General features: G+C 40.0%; 1 protein-coding gene across 29 annotated transcripts in view; it reads left to right on the plus strand.

The window, feature by feature from the left end:
- LOC126267316 (longitudinals lacking protein, isoforms H/M/V-like) overlaps positions 1-26760 on the plus strand; it is a 416839-nt gene that overhangs the window by 79143 nt on the left and 310936 nt on the right. For 19 of the 29 annotated variants that reach the window (XR_007548998.1, XM_049972483.1, XM_049972589.1 and 16 more), the window contains exon 4: positions 4755-4889. Coding sequence is in view for 28 of the 29 variants with exons in the window: in XM_049972483.1 (XP_049828440.1) it covers positions 4755-4889 (135 nt within the window). In the remaining variant the exon portion in view is untranslated. The remainder of the gene's footprint in view (positions 1-4754; positions 4890-26760) is intronic. The other 10 variants (XM_049972522.1, XM_049972571.1, XM_049972493.1 and 7 more) reach the window with 1 other exon arrangement.

Genomic DNA, 26760 nt, shown 5'->3' on the forward strand with positions numbered 1-26760 from the left:
TCTGGCGTGTTTTTTTAAGTAAGTACCATTCTGAAATTAAAAAAAGGCATGCTAAGATATCTCAATAATTTTATTTTTACATGAAAGACTGTACCTTAATCTACTTTTCTACATAATTTCCGTCAATATTGAGGCAATTGTCATAACATTGTACCAGTTTTTGAATACCCTCCTTATAGAAGTCTGTCACCTGACTTGTTAACCACTGCATCACCACTGTTTTGACTTCATCATCATCTTGAAGACGCTGACTGCCCAGCTGTTTCTTCAAGTGCAGGAACAGATGGTAGTCACTGGGTGCAAGATCGGTGCTGTACGGAGGATGATCTAGAGTTTCCCATAAAAAAAAAAAAGTGATGAGATCTTTGGTCTGACTTGCCACATGTGGATGGGCAATGTCTTGCAGCAAAACAATGCCCTTGCTCAACCCCCATGGACTGTTGCTTTGATTCTGGTGTGACGTAGGCCACCCATGTTTCATTGCCCTTAACAGTTTGGCTTAAGAAATCATCTCCATTGTTGTGGTACCGCTCAAGGAAAGTCAATGCACTGTCTAAACGTTTGGTTTTGTGCACATCCGTCAATATTTTCGGTACCCAACGTGCGCACAGTTTTCGCTAATATCAAGTGCTTGGTTACAATGCCATACAAAACACTACAAGAAACATTAGGAAAGTCATTCCGCAAGGAGGAAATTGTAAAGCATCTGTTTTCTCTCACCTTATTGTCCACTTCCTGCACCAAACTTTCATTTATGACCAAAGGACCCCCACTCCGTTGTTCATCATGCACATTTGTGCAGCCATCTTTAAATGCTCTCATTCACTTTCTTACCATTCCATCACTCATGCTGTTTTCTCCATAAACTGCACAGATCTCACTATGAATATTGATCGCTTTTAGGCATTTAGCACTAAGAAATCTTCTAACAACCCGTACTTCACAGTCGGTGGGACTCACGATTATCGGAGGCATCTTAAACACTCAGTACACAACGTAAAAAAGGAAGAATCATACTGTAATGGCGTCAGTGCGTAGATTAAGGTACAACCTTTCATGTAAAAATAAAATGTCTTAGAACGTCTTTTTTTAATTTCAAAATGGTACTTACTTAAAAAACACGCCGCGTATCTTTGATCTTTGAGCCAAAGGCTCTGAAAAGGATATTCTGATAAATGAGGGATTGATTTCAAGTTCTGTTGTACCATAAAGCATGTTACTAATCTTGCTACTCCATTTCAAACAATGGAAAATCCAGTATGTAATGTAACAGTTTTTTTGTTGTGCCTATGTGTGACTCAGCATCTCAACTATATTGTGAGTAGCAACTATCGACTGTTACTACTCCACTTGTTATTAATCAAAGTTTTTCCATCCAACTGTTTGATCAAGTAAAGCAATGGTAGCCCATTAACATGAAGAGCACAAACCAACCAGATGAGTTTACCATTCAGCATTGTTCTAACCCAGACATGACAGTTCCTTCCCAATCAGTGTTAAAATTCATTGAACCACCACCAATAACCTGAAAAACTTTTATCAATGCTGGTTTCTTAAAATAATCCACTACATGCTTAACAATAATTTCAGCAGGTTACCTTTTCATTTTCCTTCTCTGGAGTAGTGTGTCAAAGGTACCTTCCACCTGGCTCACTGCAAACAGCGTATTGCTCTTCTTGGAAACAGATGACGTACATTATCTGATTGTAACCAACTTTAGTGGAATCTTGACGTCAATCAAACAAGATACATTCAATCTTGCCTATCTCACACTGAGCATGACATTCTTCATCAAGTGATTTCATGACTTTTTTGGGCTCTTTTTACTTTATTGTGATCAACCACAAGCCTCCTGTCTCCATCAGTAATTAATCCAGCATCCAAATGTGCATCTCTTCCTATGGCAGCTGTTGCGCATAGACTGACACCATACGTAATACTTTGCAATGCAACATTGCACAGTTGTAATGTGTTATACTGAATTGTACTTCTTATGCAGAATCATCATGTGATATTTGCATAGGATGTTCAGAATCTTCATCTTTAAAATCAGTTCTCTCTTCATCTTCTTCAGAGAAAATAATTTCTTTTGGTTGTAACGTTAACTCTTTCTTCCAATTCTGCATATATTCAGAAATTCTTCTTAATTCATCTTCTTGTCTCTTCTGATTATTAATTCGTCTTCTGTGCTTATATAGACCCAGTAATCCAATTTGATGCTGACCAACAGACTCACCCTTCTCTCTTGGACCTTTAATGGACATTAGTAGTTTGACAGGGATCTTCATATCAGTAGAACAAGAACACCAATAACAGGAGATGTGCACTTCTTGTTTACAGCCAGAGCCACATGGACATGGGCCCCCAAATTCTGAACATAGCTTGCAATTGAGGATGTTTGTGGTTACTGGTGGGATCCATCTCACACGTTAGTCCAGATTTTCAGGAAATGCGGGCCAGTTCGATCTAGGTCTGGGGAATGATCTTACGACAGATATTCCTGTAACTGAACAATGATTCCTGTGTAAGTTGTCTGGGACTTTCCTTGATACTGGTAATGGCAGGCCTTTATTATCAGAAGACACGAAACAAAAACATAAATCAAGGTTGTGTTCTGTTTTCTAGGCAGTGGACAGGATGTACACTGATCTTTAGTATCAAAAAGCAGATGGAAATTGTGTTCTTCAGATCAGCCAAGCAGTGTGTCCCCAGTTTGATCATTAAATTTGTATTTCCATATAGTCCATGACTGCTGTCTAAAGACCCTATCCCCCCGCCCCCCTCCCTCCAAGTACACCATAGGTTGTCTTGAGTTTTTAGTACATGTGCATTCACAACAGTTATTTCCCTAATTCTGATGATGACTTCATTGTATTATTTATAGTACTGGTAGAGACACTGCGGGCTTTATCTATATTGTTACAGATGTACGTCACTACACCATAAACCTTGTTGTATGTAGCTCTAAGTAAATCAAGTCTAGGTATTTTACCTCTTGAAATAAGTCACTCTTCAATTTCTACTTGAGTTTCCTGGATGACTACCAAAACAATTTTGTTCACATGTAGGATCTTATGTTGCATTTGGCATTTGTCTCTGTTAATGCCTTTGGTGGTCAGTTGGCACACTTTGACACTGGTATTGAATTTTATGCATAAGTGGCTCTTAAAAAAGCCATTGCTCTGCCTATTCGTATCAGCCTTGTGTGAGATGATATGATGTGATGTATATCAGGAGATCATTAGGATTGTCTGGTGCCTGTATTGTTGTGACTCATTTGAAACCATTCAGGGGACATGTGCAGCTGAAGGCATGCTGTGGAGAGAACTAGAACATCATGTAAAGGTTGTAAACTGATTTAATTTCAAGTGACCATAGACTAGTAACATGGAGAGTGAAAATAGATACCAACTTCGGAAGGAGCACACCTGTTATGAAGGGAGTCAGAAATATAGTGTGACAGTCCAAATAGTTACAATACTGAATTAATAAAAACTAGAGAAAAGTGAAGGTGATACTCTATGTAGTCTCCCACCACTTGAGTACAACACACAGAATGTTCATACAATCAAGTGAAACTGTCAGAAAAGCCTTTCTTTGGGATGTTGTTCAACTTGCATGTCACATTGGCTTGAATGTCAGTTATGTAGTTATGTCATCAAAGCCTTTTGAATTTTTGTACATTTATTGCTTTTTTGCTAGGTTTGTGCTGATAACACCAGAGCTTGTCATTTTTCCAGAAAATAAATGTACGTGTTTTCCATTTCAATCAAGTCACAGCTGAAATCCACTTGCGTCTTTTTTTTTGTTCGATAAGTCAGGGCATGCAGGACAAACTTTGCACACATTTTTCTCTCCTTCAAAACATTCTGAAGAAGCTTCTGAACACTTAATTTAGAGATGTTGCTACATTGTGATTTGTAGCACAACAACAATGTTGACACACTTAAGCCACACATCTGCTGTTTAACACTGCTTACTCACAATTCATTGGTTGAGTGTGCAGTTGTTCATTCAAGCTGCAACTGTAGATGCTGCACTGAAGTCACTTATGTTGTAGGAAATAAATCAGTCACCGTTTCTTCCTGCTTGACACAATTACTTCAATGAAATAGGTAGGTGTAAAGTTGCAAAATGACATGAAATGGCACGAGTATGTAAGATCAGTTGTAGGGAAGGTGAATGTTCGAATTCAGTTTATTAAAAGAATTCTAGATAAAGTACAGCACATCTATAAAAGAGGCCATGTATAGAAAACTTGTGTGTGACACATTCTTGAGTACCGTTTGCATATTTGAGACCCCCACGAGGTTGATTTAAAGGAACATGTACTGCTAGATTTGTTGCCAGTAGGTTCAGTCATCACATGAATGTTACTCAAATGCTATGTGAACTTAAACTGGAATTCTTGGAGTGAAGAAAACATTCCTTTTTATGAAACACTATTGAGAAAGTGAGATTTGCAACAGACTTCAGGATTGCCCTACTGCTGCCAGCGTATTTAATGTAAGGACTGCAAAGACATAAGAGGAATCAGGGCTCATACAAAAAAGAATGTGTAGTCATTATTTCCCTCACACCATTTGCATGTGGAACAGGAAAGGGAATGACGAACAGTAATAATGAGGTACCTCTGCCATGCACAATATGGTGAGTTGTGGAGTATGTATGTAGATGTAGACATATGTGCTGAAGTAGATTCATACCATAAATGTCAGTTTTCTGCTAGTTTTTGTATTTGGTGTTTGTTTCAGAATCGAGAGCCAGATAGAACACCTTGCACAACTCCTCAACCATCACCTCATCGGCAACCAGGATCTCACATTCGTGTATCAAATGTCAGATCTGAGGCACACTTATCAGAAGTGAGTGCAGCATATCACAAAAATGTATATTAAGATCATATATTTTATTTTTTGTGGGATACAAATACAGGATGTATCTGTTAAATAAAGATTATGAGCAGTTCCAATCAAGGAACCAACACTTCATTCAGTTGCATGATGCTTGTGGGATATGACATGGTCAGAACTTAGTTTTCATTTTGTGGTAATAAACATACATATTTGTGGAAAGGAATTTCACGAAAGATATTAGTTATTAGTAACTGCATGTGTCTATTTCCATGATCAGATTGTCATTGTGAAATGGCAGTGTCAGCAACACTAAACACATCTGCCTCTCTAGTACATTTAAGGAAGTGGCCTTTGAATGTAATGTGTCATAAGCTGTCTACTGGGATGGGATTTTATGTAGTAGGGGAATAAGATTAATGATTTCATTCCTAAGATTCATTTACTTGTTGCCACTCGTATGCTTTTGTGGATTAAACTGTTCATTACATTCTCAAAATCTGGCATAGATTCTACTCCAAATTTTTGTTGCCTATTGCAATCTCCCTAATTCTTTCTAACACATTATGCTGGTTGGAAGCTCAACAATGATTAATAATAGGAGTTTGCTCTCTGTTGTTAATTTCAACTAACTGCTCATAAACTTTTTATTTTAATCAAGTCCAGTTACCAGTCTACAAACTGTCAAGTTTAATAATAGTTTTTAAATAATTTAGCTGTAACTTCTTTAGTGTGATACTGCTTTTGGTCTTTCTTAGTGAATACAGGGTTTTCATAATGGTTCTTTGATGCTCAAATCTGTGTAAAATCCCATTTAACCTTGACTGTAGGAAGTGTAAGCAACCATTTCTCCTAGTTTTGCTACTACGATACTGTGTGTCAAATCTTTGTGCCTGTTGTTTATGGACATAAATCACAAGTTTTCATCACTGCTCACATATTTTGGCTATGCCATTGAACATGCAGTATTTGTGTAGCTTCTAAAACATTCCTTTGGTCCAAAGTGAGAATAGCTTATGTTATTTGACCAGTTCTTCCAATTCCTTCTTTGGGATACATGAACTCCTATGGTCTGACATGGGAATGACTCTTCAAATCCAGACACGCTGCTCTTTTAGGTACTGTGTAAAGATCTTTGTCTCATCCCCCCCCCCCCTTCTTTGTCTTTATCATCTTCAAGATTGGATCAACATCCTACTTTGCCTTGATGTTTACCAATAAATTTTGTATTTACTTTTCTTGAAACTGACCTGTAATTCCTTCAGAATGCGCTGCACTCTTTATGGTGTCCTGAGTGTACTATTTCTTATATTACCTGCGATTACCCATATTCCATCTGAATTAATGTTTGTATTGTGTCAAGTTAACTTTTCACCCATTAATATGGCTTTTGCCAATCGCCCACGTTCTACAAAGACATTTGAAATTTGTGTAAAACACAACCTAGAGGTATTTGATACCATCTAATGTTTTTATCCTTGTTGGATCCAGCTGCCACTCTACTTAATTAAGAAACCAAAAATAATTCTAAATGTACTTGGGTACAGGAGTGCTGTTCTCAGGCTGTTATTTTATAAAATTTTATTTTAATGTGTTCTAAAAGTGTTGGAGAGACTGGGAAATGCTTCTTGATCCTAGGCTTGATGAAAGGAAAATCCTGATGCTCACTTCCACGACCTAGAGGGGCGGAGGACAACGTTTGTGAAAACAAATGGCTAACGAGCACAGGGACTGAAAGATTCCTGGGATAAGGAATCCTACTGACTAAGTGCCAACAGCTACGTTGATAGGTGGATGAGCCAGTAGAGATCTAGGTCTGCTGCTAGGTATTGAAAGGAGAAACCCTTCCTGCAGGCTGAAGAATTCTTCACAAGTCAACAGCAAGGGATGGGGAAGGCAAGGGGAAATCACTACATTAAAGATCTGCAGGATATTCCAAGAAACAACTGTTTAGTTTCACTTGAATAATTAATATGAAGCACATTTTTGTTAAAGATTCTGGAATAGTCCTCCATTCGGATCTTCAGGAGGGGACTAAACCAAACAAGACAGAAAGAGTTTACAGTTCAAGTGTACATGCAGACATCAACTTGTGATGAAGAAGAGCAATGAGATAAAAAGTGCAGTAAATAGAGTTGAAGGACAAGACGACCTTATCATTACGGGAAATTGGAATGCATCAGTTGGAGAAGGAAGAGGGATTGGGGAAATAAATAAATGGGGAGATAGATTAGTAGAATACTAAGATGTGTAGAATACTGAGACGTAAAACATGGTTGAAGGAAGGGATCAGGAGTAGAGTTTAACATACTATCCACCGTGTGGTCATTAGAGACAGAGCACAAGCTCAGATTATAAAAGAATAGTGAAGAAAAGTTGTGCCCATTTCAAAGGAACTGTCCCAGCATTTGCCTGTAGTGATTTAGGAAAATCATGGGAAACATAAATCTGGATTGCAGGACAGGAATTTGAGCAAACAGCCTCCCAAGCTGTGAGTCCAGCATGCTACTCACTGTGCAACCCCAATCAGTTTGTGGTTTCATCACCATCCATGGGGAAGGTATAAATGGAAGGCTCTTGGAGATAAGAGGAGATACAAGATACCAGACAAACTTCATTCTAGTTGGATGTAGGTTCCAGAATCACGAAATAAACTGTAAAAGCTACCCAGGTCCAGGCATCAATAGTGAGTATAGCATAGTGATAGGTGCATGTGATCTGAAACTTAAGAAAACTGAAGGAAAAAACTTTGAGGAATCGGATCTGAATAAACTAAAGAATGATATGATTAGTTCGGTGTACAAGGAACAAACAAACATGGCTACAGTTACGAAAAACATCGGACATTTTGAAGGAAGATGGGAATCCTTGAAAAGTATTATCTGAACAGCAAATCAGCAAATAAAGTTGTTCGAAGACAGAGAGCAAAGCATAAAAAAGAATTCCACTGAAGCATAATAACAAAAATAAATTTAAGATGTAAGATGTAACAAGACAACCCAGGAAAAACAAAGTCTATATATAGTGTTGAAGAGTAAAATAAATCAAGAGTCAAAAGGACTGAACAATAGTTCTTGGAGGAACAGTGCAATGAGCTGAATGAAATGATCAATGTATGGAAGCCTATAAAGCAGTTAAAACAGTCCTTTGAGAATAGACAAGTAAAATGAAGTGGAGTAAAACATTAAGTTGGAATAGTATTATTTGAGTAGATATTATATGAGTAGAAAGGTGGGAACAGTACCTGGAAAAGCTGTGTGCAGCAAATATTGAAGATATGCTATTGGAGAACAAAGGGAGTCAATTTGGAAGACAAGAAACATTGCAATTTGGTAGCTAAAACCTGGGAAGCCACAGGAGTTGATAATATACCAACAGAATGCTTTAGAATGGCTATATGAAGAATCACATTTTTGCTACACTAGTTGTCTCCACAAATGCCGCCATCAAGGTGAACGGTGGCTCGAAATATGTAGTATGTCACGGACACAGGCTGGTGGGAACAGTATTTGTTATGGAAGATGGTATTCCGCATTTGCATGGGCTGTGTAGTAGTAATCGAAGACATACTGACAGCTGCGAACCACTTGCATCCCTTCTTGCTTAATGTCTTCTCCAGTGATGATGTTATCTTTCAGCAGTACAATTGACCATGTCTCGGAGCCAGCACTGTGCTACTGTGGTCTGAGGAGCATAGTGAAGTCACATTAATGTCTCAGTGACATAATTCGACTGATGTAAACCCTATGGAACCCTTCTGGCTCACTATCAGGTGCTATCACCATGTATGCATATCAGTGGCCTGTTATTTATGCGAATTACGTGAATTCCACAAACCTGCCAACAAACTTTTGGATCCTTGATATGTAGAATCAGTGATTTATTTAATTCCAAAGACGGACAAATGAGCTTTTAACCAGGTAGTCATAATGTTTTGGCCCACCAGCGTATATGCCTCATTGTGTGCTATCATTTGCAAAAAAAACCCAAAAAATCATTTTTCAGTATCTTGATTTGTTTGAGAGATATAATGATTGTTATGACCACATTATTTGCGATGCACAAGGATGGAATGGGTGCATCTTGCTCAACTGTCTTTTGGGTATAAAATCCAATAACTCAAGAATGAAATGAGTTATCTTTCTGCTCTCAATTTTAAATAAAATTTAGAAATCTTATCTACATTTGATTACTGTAATATATGAGCTAAAATCAACTGTACGCAAAGTTTATGCAATATGTTTTTACCTCTGTGAGCTCTTTAAAATTGCGTGCAATGTTTTACTTGATTTGATGCAGCGTGGTAAGCATGACAGTTAATGAAAATAAATTAAGTTCTCTATCAAGTGGACTGTAAGACGTGTAAAAATCATTTTTTTGACAATAGTTTTCAAAAAGTAAGGTAATAAGTATTTCATATTGACTACAAGACTTTCTCTAAGCACAGGCAGTAGTATGTGGTGAACAGTACTGCCGTAACAAAAGTTACCTCAGCACTAAATGCAACAAGCACGTCTGCAGCGGTGAAACGGTTAAGCAAAGGGTATGGCAGACTGTTTGGTCCCTCCTGTCTTTGTCAGTGGGCACATTCAGAAGGCAATAGATGAAGTCAGGGAGAAACTAGGATCTATAGTAAAAATTAAAATCTATGATAAGAAAATAGAATGGTTTAGATATACTGATGATATTGCTGTGGGCATAGAACAATTAGAAGCGATCCTGGTCAGATGATGACCACCCTCAACTCTTCCCATAATATGAAAATTAACGAAGCTAAAACAAAAGTCTCAGTAGCAAGTAGACACAACACTGTTGTCCATTGCTCACTTTAACAGTGAGTGACTAGAGACCATTGAGTTCTTTGCCTACCAAGAGAGTTACATTACATCAGATTGAAAATCTAATAAGGATATTGCAAGCCAAATCTATCATGCAAAAGCTGATTTTACAAGGGAAGAAATCTTTTACATCCAGCTGCATAGACAAACATATCAGAGAACACCTCATAAAGACTTTTGTTTGGAGCATGCTTCTGTTTGAAAAGGAAACATGGACACTCATGAGTAGCACAAAAACATGAAATAGTAGCATTTGAGATATGGTGCATTTCCTGGGTTGACTAAGTATAAGATAAGGAGCTGCTACACAGAGTGGAGGAAGAGAAGCCACCACGTCTTTTGAAACTTACCCAACACAGAAGGGACACATAGGTTGACCATTTGCTGAGACATGATGGTGTCATTAAAAGCATCACTGGGGGGACATGAAAGTGAAGGATGTACGAGACTGGAATACATCGGCCAGATCATGGAAGATGCCAGCGACACCATCTACACTGTTTTCTAGAGGAAGGCTGAAGACAGAAAAGTATGGTGAGCTACTGCTAGTCAGCGTGATGGTTGGAGACATAAGAAGACATACACAATAATTTTAAGACATTCGTCACTGACAGACCTAAGCGAGGAAATACCTGTGGCTGTTCTGTAGTGTTCCCTAATAGTGGCTTCAAGCTTCTTACACTGAACAAATTCATTGTTTATGATGCTGGAGTACACAAAATATTGAGGCTACTGGAACTGTTGAGATGTATTTATGTGACAAATTTCATCATCTCTTTCAATTCCCTGAGTGCACTGCAAGCCACAATTGCATGCAACCAGCAGATAATGTTGTGAAATCCACTCAGGACACTACCCTTCACTCGCAATCTGCAGGCAAGGAGGTGATAGTCTGCCGTGGTATATGGCAATCAAGAGCAATAATGAATTGGCAGATGCATCCACCATCTCCATCTCCCAGCATTCAGTGCCCTCACGATTGACACACAGGTTACTTGTCAGTGACAGGATAAGTGGCTGAAATAACAAAGTGCTTTCATGAAACTACCGATTCCTTTCCCAATTAGGGGAGAGCTCACCAATGGGTTTGTGGTGTATCCAGCTTAACACATTAGAAGGCAGTCCATATTTTGGCGAGGACCATGTCATTTATTTTATATAATGACACGATACTTGTCAGACATGTACTAAATTTTTGTTTGTCTTCCCAGATTTTGCACAGTGTGTCAGAAAGAAATTAAATTGTGACTCATCCTGAAGTTGGATCATCCAGCTCACATTTTCTGTATTTATGTTATTAGAATTATACCTCCAATTAATTTAAACTTTCTTGGTTTTGCAACTAATTTTGGCATTCAATTTTACTTTCTATTTCCTTTAACTGATCTAAAGAATCTTCAATAATTTTCAAAAGTTTGTTTCTGCGTGTGTCTTTAATTGTCTGGATCTTGGTTACAAGTTTGGCTCTGTGTCTCTGTAAATCTCAATTATTCTCCTAAATCATTTCAATTTGTTTTTCCAGCTGTTCCTCGTGCATTTTGAATTGTAGTTCCTGCAGCTTGTGACAAATTTTATTTTGTGATTTCTGTTGTTCTTTCAGGCTTTTCTAAATGGCGTACTGTCTTTCCAAACTAATAACTGTTAGCTCAGTGACTACTCACTTATATTTGTATCTGCAGTGTTGAATCAATGATAAGAGTTCCTGTTTCATTAACTATTCTAATTTTGGAAAATGGAATCTATTGATGATTTACCTATATTTAAATTACTTTCTGCCAATAGCTGCCAGTAATCAAGCAAAATTTTCCTCTACTCTAGCCATCTTATTTTTTCTGTATTGGTAATCGGTTGTTTCCTATTGTGTTACTATGACTAGTCACTATTTAAAAACTTTTCCTCATTTTCTTCCAACCATAGTTCAGTATTCTGTTCTGCTTTGTGCGTTCTACCACAACATCATACCACAACCTCAGTCAAGCTAATGCTATGTGTTAGTTACAGACTCACAGAATTTTTTTTGACTTCTGCCTCCACGTCCGAAAATCATCAGTGATTGAAGTCCTGGTATGCGCTTGACTTCACGTAAAAAATAAATAAATAAATAAATAAATAAAAAAATATGACTTTGTCACAAAGCATACTGTACACAGTCATAGCCCTGCTCTTAACACTGTTTGTTGAAAATTTCTGTTTTTATCACAACAGGATAGGCCAAAACTGTATGTGAAATATAACTCATTAACCAGCAAACTCCTCACTACCTGTGTTCTACAATACAATTTTAGGTATGAATATTATTGGGCCATTATCACACAATGAAAAATTCAGGATTGAATGTAACAGTATTATGAAGAGGATAGCTGCTACTCACCATATAGTGGACATGCTGAGTCACAGATAGGCACAACAGAAAGACCTTCTCACAATAAGCTTTTGGCCAACAAGGACTTTGTCAAAAATAGACAGCAGATACACACACACACACACACACACACACACACACACACACACACACTCACTCACTCATGCAACTACAACTCACACACACATGACCACAGTCTTTGGCAGTAGAAACCAGGCTCCGAATAGCAGTGCATGATGAGAGAGGCAATCAGGTGGGGGTAAGGAAGAGGCTGTGGCAGGGACAGGGAGAGAGAGCAAGGGAAGGATGCTGCGGGAGCATGCAGGGACGAGGTGGAGAGAAAGTAGGGCAGCCAGGTGCAGTCAAGAGGTTAGATGAAGGACAGGGGGGAGAGAGTGGGGGGGGGGGGGGGGGGAGGAGATAAATAAAAAGACTGGGTGTGTTGGTGGAGTAAAGGGCTGTGTAGTGGTGGGATAGGAACAGGAATTGAGCTAGATGGGTAAGGACAATGACTAATGAAGGTTGAGGCCAGGAGGAGGGTTGTGGGAACATAGGATGTATTGCAGGGACAAATCCCACCTGTGCAGTTCAGAAAAGCTGGTGTTAGTGGGAAGGTTCCAGATGGCACAGGTTGTGAAGCAGTCATTGAAATGAGTAACGTCGTGTTGAGTGGCGTGATCAGCAACAGGGTGTTCCAATTGTTTTTGGGCTACAGTTTGTCAGTGACCAATCATGTAGACAGGCTGTTATGCCCATGGAGAATGCAACACAATGTTTTCAGCTTAGCTTGTAGATCACCTGATTGGGGATTGCTGGTGGTTGGTAAGTGTGGTATGGACAGAGGTACTGAGGCAGCCATCTTTGAGGTGGAGGTCAACAACTAGGAAGGTGGTTTGTTGAGTTGAATAGGGCCAGGCGACATGAATGGAGGAGAAGGTGTTGAGATTCTGGAGGACTATGGATAGGATTTCCTCACCCTCGATCCAAATCACGAAGACGTAATAAGTGAATCTGAACCAGGTGAGGTGTTTAATATTTTGGGTGTTTAGGAAGGATTCCTGTAGATGGCTCATGAATAGGTTGGTATAGGATGGCACCATGAAGTTGCCCATAGCCATACCCCGGATTTGTTTGTAGGTAATGCCTTCAAAGTAGAAGTAATTGTGGGTGAGAATATAGTTGGTCAAGGGGACTACCATGTGGCAAAGGAAGAGGTACTGTGGAGAGTTGGTATCTTTTGTATAGGGCAACTGGTTGCGTGTAATAGGCTGAAGGTGTTGGTCTATGAGAATAGAGAGCCTCTCAGTGGGGGCACAGTAATTGGCCACAGTGGGGCGTCCTGGGTGCTTGTGTTTATAGACTTTAGGAATCATTTAGAAGGTAGGAGTGTGAGGAGTGGTAGGTATGAGGAGGGAGATGGACTCCTGGAAGAGGTTCTGGGATTGGTCTAAGGATTTTAGTAGGGACTGGAGATTCTGCTGTATTTCTGGAATGAGGTGCTGTGACAGGGTCTGTAGGTGGATGAATCTTGCCAGCTGAAGGAGTCCTTCTCCCAGGTAATCCTTGTGGTTCAAGACGACAATGGTGGAGCCTTTGTCAGCAGGTAGGATTATAAAGTTGGGATCAGTTTTTTAAATTCGTGGATTGCCACTCTTTCTGCAGATGTAAGGTTAGTTTGCATGTAGAGGGATTTGAGGAGTGATGGTGGGACAAGGTTTGAGGTTAAGAAATTCTGGAAAGTTAATAGAATGTGCTTTGGGGGCAGTGGGGTTGGATCACATTTGGATGAAGGAGTGAACTGAGTCAGGCAGGGTACAACATTGATCTTTGGTTGAGTTTGATTGGTAGGGTAGATGGAAAAAAAGTGTTTCCACTGTGGGGACCGTGAGAAGGAGATAAGGTCTTTAACAAGTTCTGTATGACTGAATTTGGAAGTGGGTGAGACTTTTGGTCAGATCTGATATTTCTATGGAGCTAAGGCTTCTGGAAGAAATGTTTTATACTGTGTTTTGGGTCTGTGTAGGTTCTGGATGCTGTGTGGTGGTTTGAGGGAGTTTTGGATGGTGGGATAAGTGTAATAGATCTGTGATACACTGAGCTTTTGAGCTGTGAGGTGACATGGTGGAGGTTTTGAGGTTGAGGATAATGGTAGTCCCAGGTGGGAGTAGGAAGTGAGCACGGTGGAGAGTTTTTTTGAGGTAGCCTTTGTGCATGTTGCTCCAGTGTCTGGAGGGCAAGGGTTTCAGTGTGTATCATGGGATACAGGAATTTGGGATTGCATAGCATGAGAATTTTACTGTACTGCAATGTGGTTAGGGCTTGATTGATATGGTTTTGCAGGACTATGTTAATGAGGGCTAAGGATAGATGGACTCTGAACAGATGGGGGTCATTGTGGAAGGACGGGTGGCAGCCAGATATGGGTAATTTGATGGTAAGACCATTTGTGGGGATTCCATGAGCCGAGCAACAACGTAGGAACAGTATGTGGGACTGCTGTGTTCTGGCAAAGGGTAAGGAAACTTTTCTGTATTGACACATATGGAAGGAGCAAGGAGCCTTGGTGGTGAAAAAACGTGAAAAAATATGTAAATAACATGGCATTAAATCCGAAAAAAATTCGCAAAAAACACCCAAATATGAGAAAAAATCACAAAAAGGAAGAAATGGGTTAAATAATGGGAAACAAGATAAACTCTGAGAGAATATGTCGATGCTGAAAAGTGAAGAGTAACTGATATTGGTGTGAAGTCACAAAGAGATCACAGAAAAAATATAAATAAAAAATATTTTACTGTGTGTTGTAGTTCTGTAGGTGGATAAGTATGAAGAAGGGGAACAGTAATTGGGACTGGATTAGGTGAAATTACTAAGTGCGAACTCGAATAGAGATGACAGGGATGGAGCGTTGGTGTTGAGGTGATAGTAAGATGGGATACAAGATAGTGTGGCACAGAAAAGATGTGGGAAAATACAGGAGAGTGATGCAGGGAGAGTGATCAATTTAAAGGTAAAAGATTAATGATATCTGTGGGAGTAATGTGGGACATAAGATACTGCATCACCAGTCATCATGGTCTTGTAGCCATCTGTTGTTTGCGGCCGAGACGATTGATACAGTGTGGCTCGTAAGTAGAGTGTGCAGTGCGGTTTGTAAGACAACAAGAGAAAACAGGAAAGAAGAGAAGGAAGGATGAATGTTGAGTATAGTAATGCATTAGAAAATAGTAAGAAAGGAAAACAGCACTGGGTTTGGATGGAAGAAAAGCCATCTTGCAAAATCAAACAATGGAAAATTTCAGGGTGAAATGTAAGGATATTATGAAAAGATAGTTGCTACTCACCATATAATGGAGATGCTGAGTCACAGGAAGGAATGACTAACGAAGGTTGAGGCCAGGAGAGTTACAAGAACATGGGATGTATTGCAGCTAGAGCTCCCACCTGCACAATTCAAAAAAGTTGGTGTTGGTGGGAAGGACTCAGATGGCACAGGCTGTGAAGCAGGCATTTAAATGAAGAATATCATGTTATGAGGCATTCTCAGCAAAGGAGTGGTCTTTAAGCTACAGTTTTTCAGTGCCTATTCATCTGAACAGACAGCATGTTGGTTGTCATGCCCATGTAGAATGCTGCACAGTGGTTGCAGCTTAGCTTTTAGATGGCATGACTGGTTTCACAGGTAGACCTGCCCTTGATGGGATAGGTGATGTTTGTGACCAGACTGGAGTAGGTGGTGGTGGGTGGCTGTATGGGACACATCTTGTATCTGAGTCTGTTACAAGGATATGAGCCATGAGGCAAGAGGCTGTGCGAGCATTATGTAGGGATGGATGAGGATGTTGTGTAGTTTTGGTGGGTTATGGAATACCACTCTGTGTGTGGTGGGAGGGGAGGGGTGGTGGGGGGAGAGGAAGGGAGGTCAGTGGGTATAGCATTTCTCATTTCAGGACACAATGAGGAAGAGGCAGAACCATGATGGAGAATGTAATTCAGTTGCTCCAGGCTTGGGTGGAACTGAGGCACAAGGTGAATGCTCCTCTGTGGGCGGATGGTGGGACTTTGGAATGTGGTGTGTGACTGGAAAGATAAGGCAAGGGAGATTTGTTTTTGTACAAGCTTGGGGGGGGGGGGGGGGGGTAATTACTGTCTGTAAAGGCCTCAGTAAGACCATAGGTGTATTTTGAGAGGAAAAACTTGTCACTGCAGATGCTATGGCCAATTGTGGCTAGGCTGTATTGATGGGACTTCCTGGTTTGGAATGGGTGGCCTCAGTGAGATCCCCAGTGTATTTTGAGAGGGACTGCAGACCTAGATGCAGGCATGCCCCATACATTCTACCACCACCTCCACCTACTCTAGTTCTGTCACAAACATCATCTATCCCATGAAACATAAAACTACCTGTGAAACCAATCATGTGATCTACAAACTAAGCTGCAACCACTGTGCTGTATTCTACGTGGGCATGACAGCCAACATGCTGTCTGTCCAGATGAATGGCCACCGAAAAACTATGCCCAAAAAATGACTGGAGTACTCTGTTGCTGAGCACACCACCCAACATGATGCTCTTCATTTCATTGACTGTTTCACAGCTTGTGCCATATGGATCGTTCCCACCAACACCAGTTTTTCTGAATTACCCAGGTGGGAACTGTCCCTGCAATATATCCTACATTCCTGTAACTCACCTGGCCTCAATATTCATTAGTCATTGTCTTTACCCATCAAGCTCCTTTGCTGTTCCCATCATTCCAGCTCTACCCAGCCCTCTATTCCACTAATGCACCCGGTTGGGGCACACATTTTCAGCTGTCCACATCGAGGTATATCAACAACACCTGTCGGCAGCTGAGGGTTTCAGTTACTCATCATTTATTCTATTTTTGACAAAAGCCTCGTTGACCGAAAGCTTATTGTGTGAGTAGCAACTATCCTTATCATAATATTGGTCGATAATTGCGAGTTTGAGTTAATGTGATCTCTTAATATCTAAAAAATTAGTTCAGGGCATCAGAGAACTACGTCTACCTGTGTGTTGAGTGATCAGCATGCCTGACTGCCAAGTGGAGGAGCCAATTTCACAATTTCAATTTTTGGTATTGCCAAGAATTTTTCAGTTGCAGACTGAGTGGTTTGGGGTGCACTCTTTCTTGTGAGGTGAACTGAGGAACTTCTTTAGCAAGGAGAAGTGCCTCTAAGATCTGGAAAGCTGACAACATTCGGGAGCACATTGTGTTGACCTGATATCCCTCCCTGCAGTATCCAGGTGATACCATTAGAGGGTGACACTGTAGCTGGTCACTATCGTATGGTGTTGTGGTGTTTTTTAAATCAAAAAACCGATTGCTGCATGATTCTCGCACTTTATGAATTTGCTGAGCATAGTGGTTTATAGGTGAGTGATTTGGCAGCACAATTACCATGTAGGTAATTGAATCAGAACTATGATGCCTGCCAGAATCTTGAGTTTGTGGTAGTGAAATTGCTGTTGAAAATGTGTGATGTAGTGGAACAGTCCAAGGAACTGATTTACTATCAGAGTGTATACATAAGGGTTATGTTCATTATTTTATCCTTGTCACATGACTATACTGAAGACAAACTGTTGAAAATTGTATAAGGCACAGTTTTAGGGCTTCAAATGATGGATATTTGTTACATTTCATGTGATCTACATTTATCTCATGCAAAATGTTAACATTCAGACATTAATGTTCGATAATATTACTTATAAGGATTGTATGAGTAAGATTTTGGAACATATACTGTGTTCAGATATTAAAAAATACTACAAAGAAAGTGATATGTTGACACAGAGTCAGCATGGATTCAGAAAATATTGATAGGAAGAAAGTTTATTCCATATTTCTGTATCTCCGGAACACTTTTGACATCATTCCTTACAAGTGACTCCTAATCAAACTGTGTGCCTATGGACTATCACCTTAGTTGTGCAACTGGATTCGTGATTTCCTGTCAGAATGGTCACAGTTCATAGTAACTGAGGGGAAGTCATTGCGTGAAACAGAAGCTGTATCTGGCATTCCCCAAGGTGGTGTTATAGATCCTCTGCTGTTCCTAATCTATATAAACAATTGAAAAAACAACCTGAGTAACCCTCTTAGATTGTTTGCAGATGATGTTATTGTTTACCATTTAATAAAGTCATCAGAAGCTCAAAATTATTTTAAAATAATTTAGGCAAGATATCTATGTGATGCGATAAGTGATACTTGATCTTAAACAATAAAGAGGATGAAGTCTTCTACATCAGTATTAAAAAAAATAACACAATTGTTAAATTTCAGTTATGCATTAAATTGCAAAATTTGAAGGTTGTTGATTCAATTAAATTGGAACCATTACATAAAAAATATTGTTGGGAAGGCAAACCAAATACTGTGTTTTATTGGCATATCACATAAAAGATACAACAAATATACTAAATAGGTTACCTCCACTTTGCATGTTCACCCTCTTCTGGAGTATCCCTGTGTGGTGTGGGATACATACAAGAAAGGACTGACGGACTGGAGTGTTGCTGTGCGGTGTGGGATCCATACCAAATAGGGTTGACATAAGACAAGTTTGAAGAAGAACAGTTTGTTTTATATTATTGTGAAATAGGGTAAATTGTGTTATGGAATGATGAGTGAGATTGGGGAAGGAATAATTAAAACGCAGGTGTTCTTCGTGCCAATAAGATCTTTTCATGAAATTTCAATCACCAACTTTCTCCGCTGAAAGATAAAATATTTTAGTTAACTAACACTTGCACAGTGAGAAATGACCATCATAATAAAATAAGAGAAATCTGAGCTCTCATAGAAAGATTTAGGTGTTCATTTTGCCGACATCCTATTTGAGAGTGGAATGGTCAAGAAATACTATTGAAAGTGATCCTGTGAAACCTCTGCCAAGCAGTTAAGTGTGAACTGTAGAGTAGTAATGTAGATGTAGATATTAACAGTGCAGAGAAATTTTTCTGTTAGAATTTATGGTTACCACCATATTTAAATATGAGAAGAAGTAGATGAAACATAATGTTACTGAAAAAAGTAACTTAAAAGCTACATACATTCCAGGAATCCATTATTACCTCAGTCTGTTGCACAGACTCTGTTTGTTTTGAGTCAATGTGGAGCAGTTTGCATCAACATGGACAAGGTATCAAATTACTGCTGCTGCTGCTCATTTTTATCTGTACATGAAAATTCATGTTACAGTTTTCCCATTTATGACATACTTATCAAAATTCCTTATGCAAGCGCAATGAATTTGTGCATAGCTGAACTCATAGTTAGTAGAAAACATGGTAGGTATCGTGTGTAGATATGCTGTGAGCAGTGGCATGGCCACAGACAGTGCATAGAAGCTTGTAGGCACACTGTGCACAAGTATAACTCACAGAGTTGTGAATACAGTTGGAATTCTTTGTGTTACAGAGTATTATTATTATCATCATCATCATTACTACTGACAATAATTTATTTGTTATTTAAATAAACAAATAAATTTGTGTTTATTTAAAAGTTTTTCAATTATAAAACTGATGAAAAACTATGTAAAACATTGTTGGTTGGCTAGTTTTCTATGGTCGATGAAATACCTAGTACTGTATAAAGCCTCTGGAGCATGTTAACGTCTTTCACCATTTTGGACACTACTTCATTTTTGCTTGGTGTGGGGTGTTGGGGGTGTGGGGTGGGGGTGGGGGTGGGGTTGAGGTGGGGGTGGGGGTGGGGGTGGGGGTGGGGGGAAGGCTCCTACAGCTTAGACCAGGCCACAGAGACATGTGGTATTGAAAAACCACTGATGAAGTCATTCTAAACTACACTCCTGGAAATGGAAAAAAGAACACATTGACACCGGTGTGTCAGACCCACCATACTTGCTCCGGACACTGCGAGAGGGCTTTACAAGCAATGATCACACGCATGGCACAGCGGACACACCAGGAACCGTGGAGTTGGCCGTCGAATGGCGCTAGCTGCGCAGCATTTGTGCACCGCCGCCGTCAGTGTCAGCCAGTTTGCCGTGGCATACGGAGCTCCATCGCAGTCTTTAACACTGGTAGCATGCCGCGACAGCGTGGACGTGAACCGTATGTGCAGTTGACGGACTTTGAGCGAGGGCGTATAGTGGGCATGCGGGAGGCCGGGTGGACGTACCGCCGAATTGCTCAACACGTGGGGCGTGAGGTCTCCACAGTACATCGATGTTGTCGCCAGTGGTCGGCGGAAGGTGCACGTGCCCGTCGACCTGGGACCGGACCGCAGTGACGCACGGATGCACGCCAAGACCGTAGGATCCTATGCAGTGCCGTAGGGGACCACACCGCCACTTCCCAGCAAATTAGGGACACTGCTGCTCCTGGGGTATCGGCGAGGACCATTCGCAACTGTCTCCATGAAGCTGGGCTACGGTCCCGCACACCGTTAGGCCATCTTCCGCTCACGCCCCAACATCGTGCAGCCCGCCTCCAGTGGTGTCGCGACAGGCGTGAATGGAGGGACGAATGGAGACGTGTCGTCTTCAGCGATGAGAGTCGCTTCTGCCTTGGTGCCAATGATGGTCGTATGCGTGTTTGGCGCCGTGCAGGTGAGCGCCACAATCAGGACTTCATATGACCGAGGCACATAGGGCCAACACCCGGTATCATGGTGTTGGGAGCGATCTCCTACACTGGCCATACACCTCTGGTGATCGTCGAGGGGACACTGAAAAGTGCACGGTACATCCAAACCGTCATCGAACCCATCGTTCTACCATTCCTAGAGCGGCAAGGGAACATGCTGTTCCAACAGGACAATGCACGTCCGCATGTATCCCGTGCCACCCAACGTGCTCTAGAAGGTGTAAGTCAACTACCCTGGCCAGCAAGATCTCCGGATCTGTCCCCCATTGGGCATGTTTGGGACTGGATGAAGCATCATCTTACGCGGTCTGCACGTCCAGCACGAACACTGGTCCAACTGAGGCGCCAGGTGGAAATGGCATGGCAAGCCGTTCCACAGGACTACATCCAGCATCTCTACGATCGTCTCCATGGGCGAATAGCAGCCTGCATTGCTGCGAAAGGTGGATATACACTGTACTAGTGCCGACATTGTGCATGCTCTGTTGCCTGTGTCTATGTGGCTGTGGTTCTGTCAGTGTGATCATGTGATGTATCTGACCCCAGGAATGTGTCAATAAAGTTTCCCCTTCCTGGGACAATGAATTCACGGTGTTCTTATTTCAATTTCCAGGAGTGTATTTATAACAGTAGATTGTATTTTATTTTATTTTTTTTTAAATTTTACTTAGCAATTACATTTATCCAGCTTGAAATTTTCACTCCATAGCAAAAGTGTTTTGGAGAGACCCCAAGGCTGTGGCTAAGGCATGCCTCTACCATATCCTTCTTCCAGGAATTTTAGTACTGCAACTTTCGTAGAAGAACTTCTGTGAAGTTTGACGGTGGGAGATGAGGTTCTTGTGGATGTGTATGGGTATGGAGACGACCTCATGAATCCATGCTTGGATACTTTAGTTGGTAGAGCACTTGCCTGCAAAGGCAAAGGTCCTGAGTTCGAGTCTGTCTGGTAGTACACAGTTTTAATCTCACAGAAAGTTTCAGTTGTGTTTATATAGGTAAAATAAACCAAGTTTAAGACAGAAGAAAGTACTAAACTGTATTACTAGTGCCATCTACACTAATTTTACAGAAATGCAGAATAAGGAATGGGATAAAATTATCGTGCATTTGCTGTTTATTACAGTTAAAGCTAGTCAGATATAGCATGATCAGTCCTCTGTTTTGGTGTTAATAAACTGTTCCAAGAAGACTGAGTGCAAAGTTCAACATATAAAGAGAATATCATCTGAGCAAACTTAAGAACTGTTGTCAGCTTAGGTGACATTACATTTGAAAGAAGGAAAAAGTTTGCAAGATGTGAAGCTAATCGACTGATGTTTAGGAGAGGTTGGGGGTCCTGAACACTAAATTCAGTTTACATTATATTAGAAGATAAGAGGCCAGAATTCTGGCAGAGGTATGCAGCACCTGCGCACTGTTTTTGGCAATATCATTTCAAGTATTATGCTTTATTATGAGGAATTTTACTGCTACATCTTTACTCTGCAAACAACTGGACAAAGTATGATAGAGGCTAGTTCCCATTTTACCATATATTAGGGTTACTTCCTGTTGTGTTTATGTACAGAATGTGAGAAGAATGAGTGCTTAAGGGCACCTGTCCATGCTGTAATTAGTCAAATTTTATCTTCATACTCCCTATGGGAGGAATATGTTGAAAGCTGTAGTATATTCCTAGATTTTTTCCCTTAATGATGGGTACCGAAACTTCTTTAGTAGGCATTTGTGAGATAGCTGAGACTCTGAATCTCTCAAAACAAATAATTGTGATTTATTTGAAACCATTACACTACTTGAAATTTGTTGTAATGTTAAAGTTTACGATAAATTGGTATTTCGTCATGCCTTGCTCACTTGACTCGTGTATTATTTCAGCAGTCCTCTTTGTTCACACTAAGTGAGGTGGCACACTGGCTTAGATATTGAACTCAAATTTGGCCATTCACAATTTTGTTTTCCATAGCTTCCCTAAATTTCTTAAGGTGAATGCTGGGAAGGTTCCTTTAAAAAGGATGTGACCAATTTCCTTATCCAGGTTTGTCCAATCTGGAGAAGTGCTCAGTTCCCAGTAACATTCATAGCATACAGTTGTATGAGTATTTTTTGTGTTATGACTATCTTTGGTCACTGATCGTCATCAACATATCTACATAAACAATTAGAGAATTAAATTTACCAAAATACATAAAAAGTGTTTGGCTTACGGTGACTATGGTGTAAATTTTTATACATACATTGTGAAAAAGTGTCATACATGAATTGCGCATCAGATCAATTTTTGGAGTTCAGTTACTATCCACCATTATGCATCCAAAAAGATCTGTAACAAATGAAATAGAAATAATATTATTGAAAATGTATTATCAAAATGTAAAGCCAGAAAATGTTCTGACAAATAACAAGCTCTAGGAAATTATTTGACATGCTTACACATAAATAGCCAGAAGCTATGTCCCATACTAAGTTGGGCTGGTTAAAAGCAAAAAGAAAGCATAAAAGAAATGACTTGTCTTGTGAAATTACGTACCAATTTGTAACAAATACAAGTGGTCCAATGATTATCAGATCCAAACAACTTGACAAAGAACTTCTTTATATTGTTACTATCGAGTGACTCAATTTTCTCCATAAAAACATAAAAATAAAACATTTGTTTAAACAGCATTTGAAAGCTAATAATTTACAGAGGACAGTTACATTAAGAAACATTTTAGTTCTGTATAAAATTTCTGTGACTATTATTTCGTCACCCACATCCATAATGGAGGGCACTAACACATGCCTGTGCGATGGTCCTCAGTTTGGAAGAAAATGTTTCAAATCCCAGTAATGGCAAATTTTCACTGCCAGTATTTGGCCTGTAAGACAAGGAGAAGTGTTGGGATGAAGTTCCCGATCACTGGTCTTTGCTCCAATCTCACGGATAAATTCGACCTTTCTCTATAGTGTCTCATGAAATGAGGGCATGCTACATCAATGGTGGTGATCTGTCCACCAGATGGAAAATTTAAACTTGGTGGCCGACTTGATGCTATTTGAGAGGAGTAGGCTGTGCTGGCATTGGGTTTCACCATTTCCGTTTCCTTCATTACAGTCTTCAAAATGTCACAGTGTTGGAGTTTGACAAAAACAAGTTTGTTACAGCTGTTCAGTCGATGTTTAGAACAAAGTACAGTAAGAAGCCACCAACAAGGAAGGCCATTTACTACTGGCACCCAAGCTTATTACGATGGGTTGCATTTGCCCGGCAAAGAGAAGTGTGGGAACCTGATCACGGAGCTGCCACATCGATGGATCAGTCGTGCTACAAAAGGGGACAGCTGTTTCATGAAATGGCCTCCCCGGTCATCAGATCTCACTCCATGTGACTTTTTTCTGTGGGGCACATTAAAGATCTGGTGTATGTACTGCCCCTATCACATGATGTAGCAGAACTCCAGGAGAGAATATGGGAAGTAACTGCCACAGTCGACAATGCCATCCTGTGGCGGGTAAGGCAAGATTTTGTTTACCATACCGGCGTCTGCTGGTTTACTCATGGTCGAATGTTTGTAAAAAATACTTTCAGAGTTTCTCTTCAAAATGCAATATGTATTACATCTGTACAATGTTTAGTTGTTGTGCAATAAATCATTGGAAGTGTTTCTGGACTTCATGTACACCCTGTATACACTGAAGAGCAAAAGAAACTGGTACACCTGCCTAATATTGTGTAGGGCCGCTCTGAGCACGCAGAGGTGCTGCAACACGGTATGGCATGGACTCGACTAATGTCTCAAGTAGTTCTGGAGGGAACTGACACCATGAATTCTGCAAGGCTGTCCATAAATCCGTAAGAGTACGAGGGATTAGAATTTCTTCTGAACAGCATGCAAGGCATCGCAGATATGCTGAATTATGTTCATGTCTGGGGAGTTTGGTGGCCAGCGGAAGTGTTTAAACACAGAAGAGTGTTCCTAGAGCCACTCTGTTGCAAATCTGGATGTGTGGGGTGTCACATTGTTCTGCTGGAATTGCCCAAGTCTGTTGGAATGCACAATGGACATGAATGGATGCAGGTGATCAGACAGGATGCTTACGTATGTTCATGTGTCAGGGCCATGTTTAGATGTATCAGGGGTCCTATATCACTCCAACTGCACACGCCTCACACAATTACAGAGCTCCCACCAGCTTGAACAGACCACTGCTAACATGCATGGTCCATGGATTCATGAGGTCGTCTCCATACCCATACACATCCATCTGCTCAAAACAATTTGAAATGAGACTCGTCTAACCAGGCAGCTTATTTTTAGTCATCAACATTCCAGTGTCAATGTTGATGTGCCCAGGCGAGGCATGAAGCATTGTTTGTGCAGTCATCAGGGTACACGAGTGGACCTTTGGCTTCAAAAGCCCATATCGATTATGTTTTGTTGAATGGTTTGCACGCTGACACTTGCTGATGGACCGGCATTGAAATGTGCAGCAATTTGTGGAAGGGTTGCACTTCTGTCATGTTGAATGATTCTTTTCAGACATCGTAGGTCCCATTCTTGCAGGATCTTTTTCTGGCTGCTGCAATGTCTGAAATTTGATGTTTTACCAGATTCCTGATATTCGCTGTACATTCATGAAATGCTTGTACGGGAAAATCCACAGTTCACCGCTACCTTGTAGATGCTGTGCACTGACTACAACGTAATGTTCAAACTCTTGATAACTTTCCATTGTAGCAGCAGCAACCGATCTAACAACTGCGTCAGAATCTTGTTGTCTTATATAGGCATTGCCGAGCAAAGCAACCTATTCTGCCTGTTTACATATCTCTGTATTTGAGTATGTATGCCTATACCAGTTTCTTTGGCACTTCAGTGTATATGTAAACTGTTCATAGTGGGCAGAAAATTGCAGATGTTGGGGAAACAATTATTTGACGAGGTGATATAAACTATGCAGAACATTTTATTGATGTTAATATAAACTAAGGAAGAAATCCACCCTCAGATATGTAAAATAATATATAGGAAATTAGTTTAGTAAAATGTTGAAAAGTTGTGCAATCTGTAGTTTAATACATTTCAAAAGTAGTATCAGATGTAGTACTAACCCAAAAAGTACAGATGACATATAAAACGTTTAATCATAGTAGTTAACAAATACATGATCCAGGAACGAGAAAGATATTTAGATCTAATGATCTTTGCCCCCACGAGTGCCTGTTACAAATTTGTTAGTAACCTCAGAAGATAGTAATTCTGTTCATACTTCCTCTTCACTTTTAACCATTCTGACTTCATATACTTTTGGCTATTTGCCTGTAAATATAAGACTTCACTTCCTGGTGCTTGTAATTTTTCAGACCATCTTATGACTTCACAGTTTGATAATATGTTTTATATAATAATATTGCTTTTTCCACTTGTGTTTACAATTTTCTGGGTGCACAGTGATGAAATACTATAAGTTTTTGTTCCAAAATGGTTTTGATGCAAAATGTGTATTCAGAATGTATATGCATGAAGTTTATACTGTGTGGTACACTAAGTCTATACAAAAGAAATTGTGATCGATTTGTTGTATCAGAAGAAAAATTATTTTGAGAAAACTACAGGAGTGAGACAGAATTGCTGACCAGTATTTACTTTCAGGGGAAATGGCAATACTGCCAATAGCAACATATTAAAGTACATTCTCTATCATAGCTTTTTGGAACTAGTAGTACTTACCTCTGAGAGTAGAAAGGGATACATTCGGGAAGGCTAAAAAGGAAGGGCAAGTCACTTACACATGAGACCCTCATCCCAATAACAGCTGAAACCCTCTCATCCTGGTGTCTGATTGACCTGCTCTTCTTTTTAACCTTCCTCAATGTATACTTTTTTCCCTTTGTGAAGAAGTAACTACGAACTCCAAAAGCTAGCATAGTGTATGTACTTTTACATGTGACAGTTCTAGCATTTCTCTTGAAGTTAAGTGTCAGCCAGCAATTTTGTGACAGATTTTTCCAGCAATTTTGTGACAGATTTTTTAAAATTTAATGTATTGTAATGATAGCAAGCAATTGCCTAATAAAAA

This window comes from Schistocerca gregaria, chromosome 1 (assembly GCF_023897955.1).
Source record: "Schistocerca gregaria isolate iqSchGreg1 chromosome 1, iqSchGreg1.2, whole genome shotgun sequence".
Classification (NCBI taxonomy): Eukaryota; Metazoa; Arthropoda; class Insecta; order Orthoptera; family Acrididae; genus Schistocerca; species Schistocerca gregaria.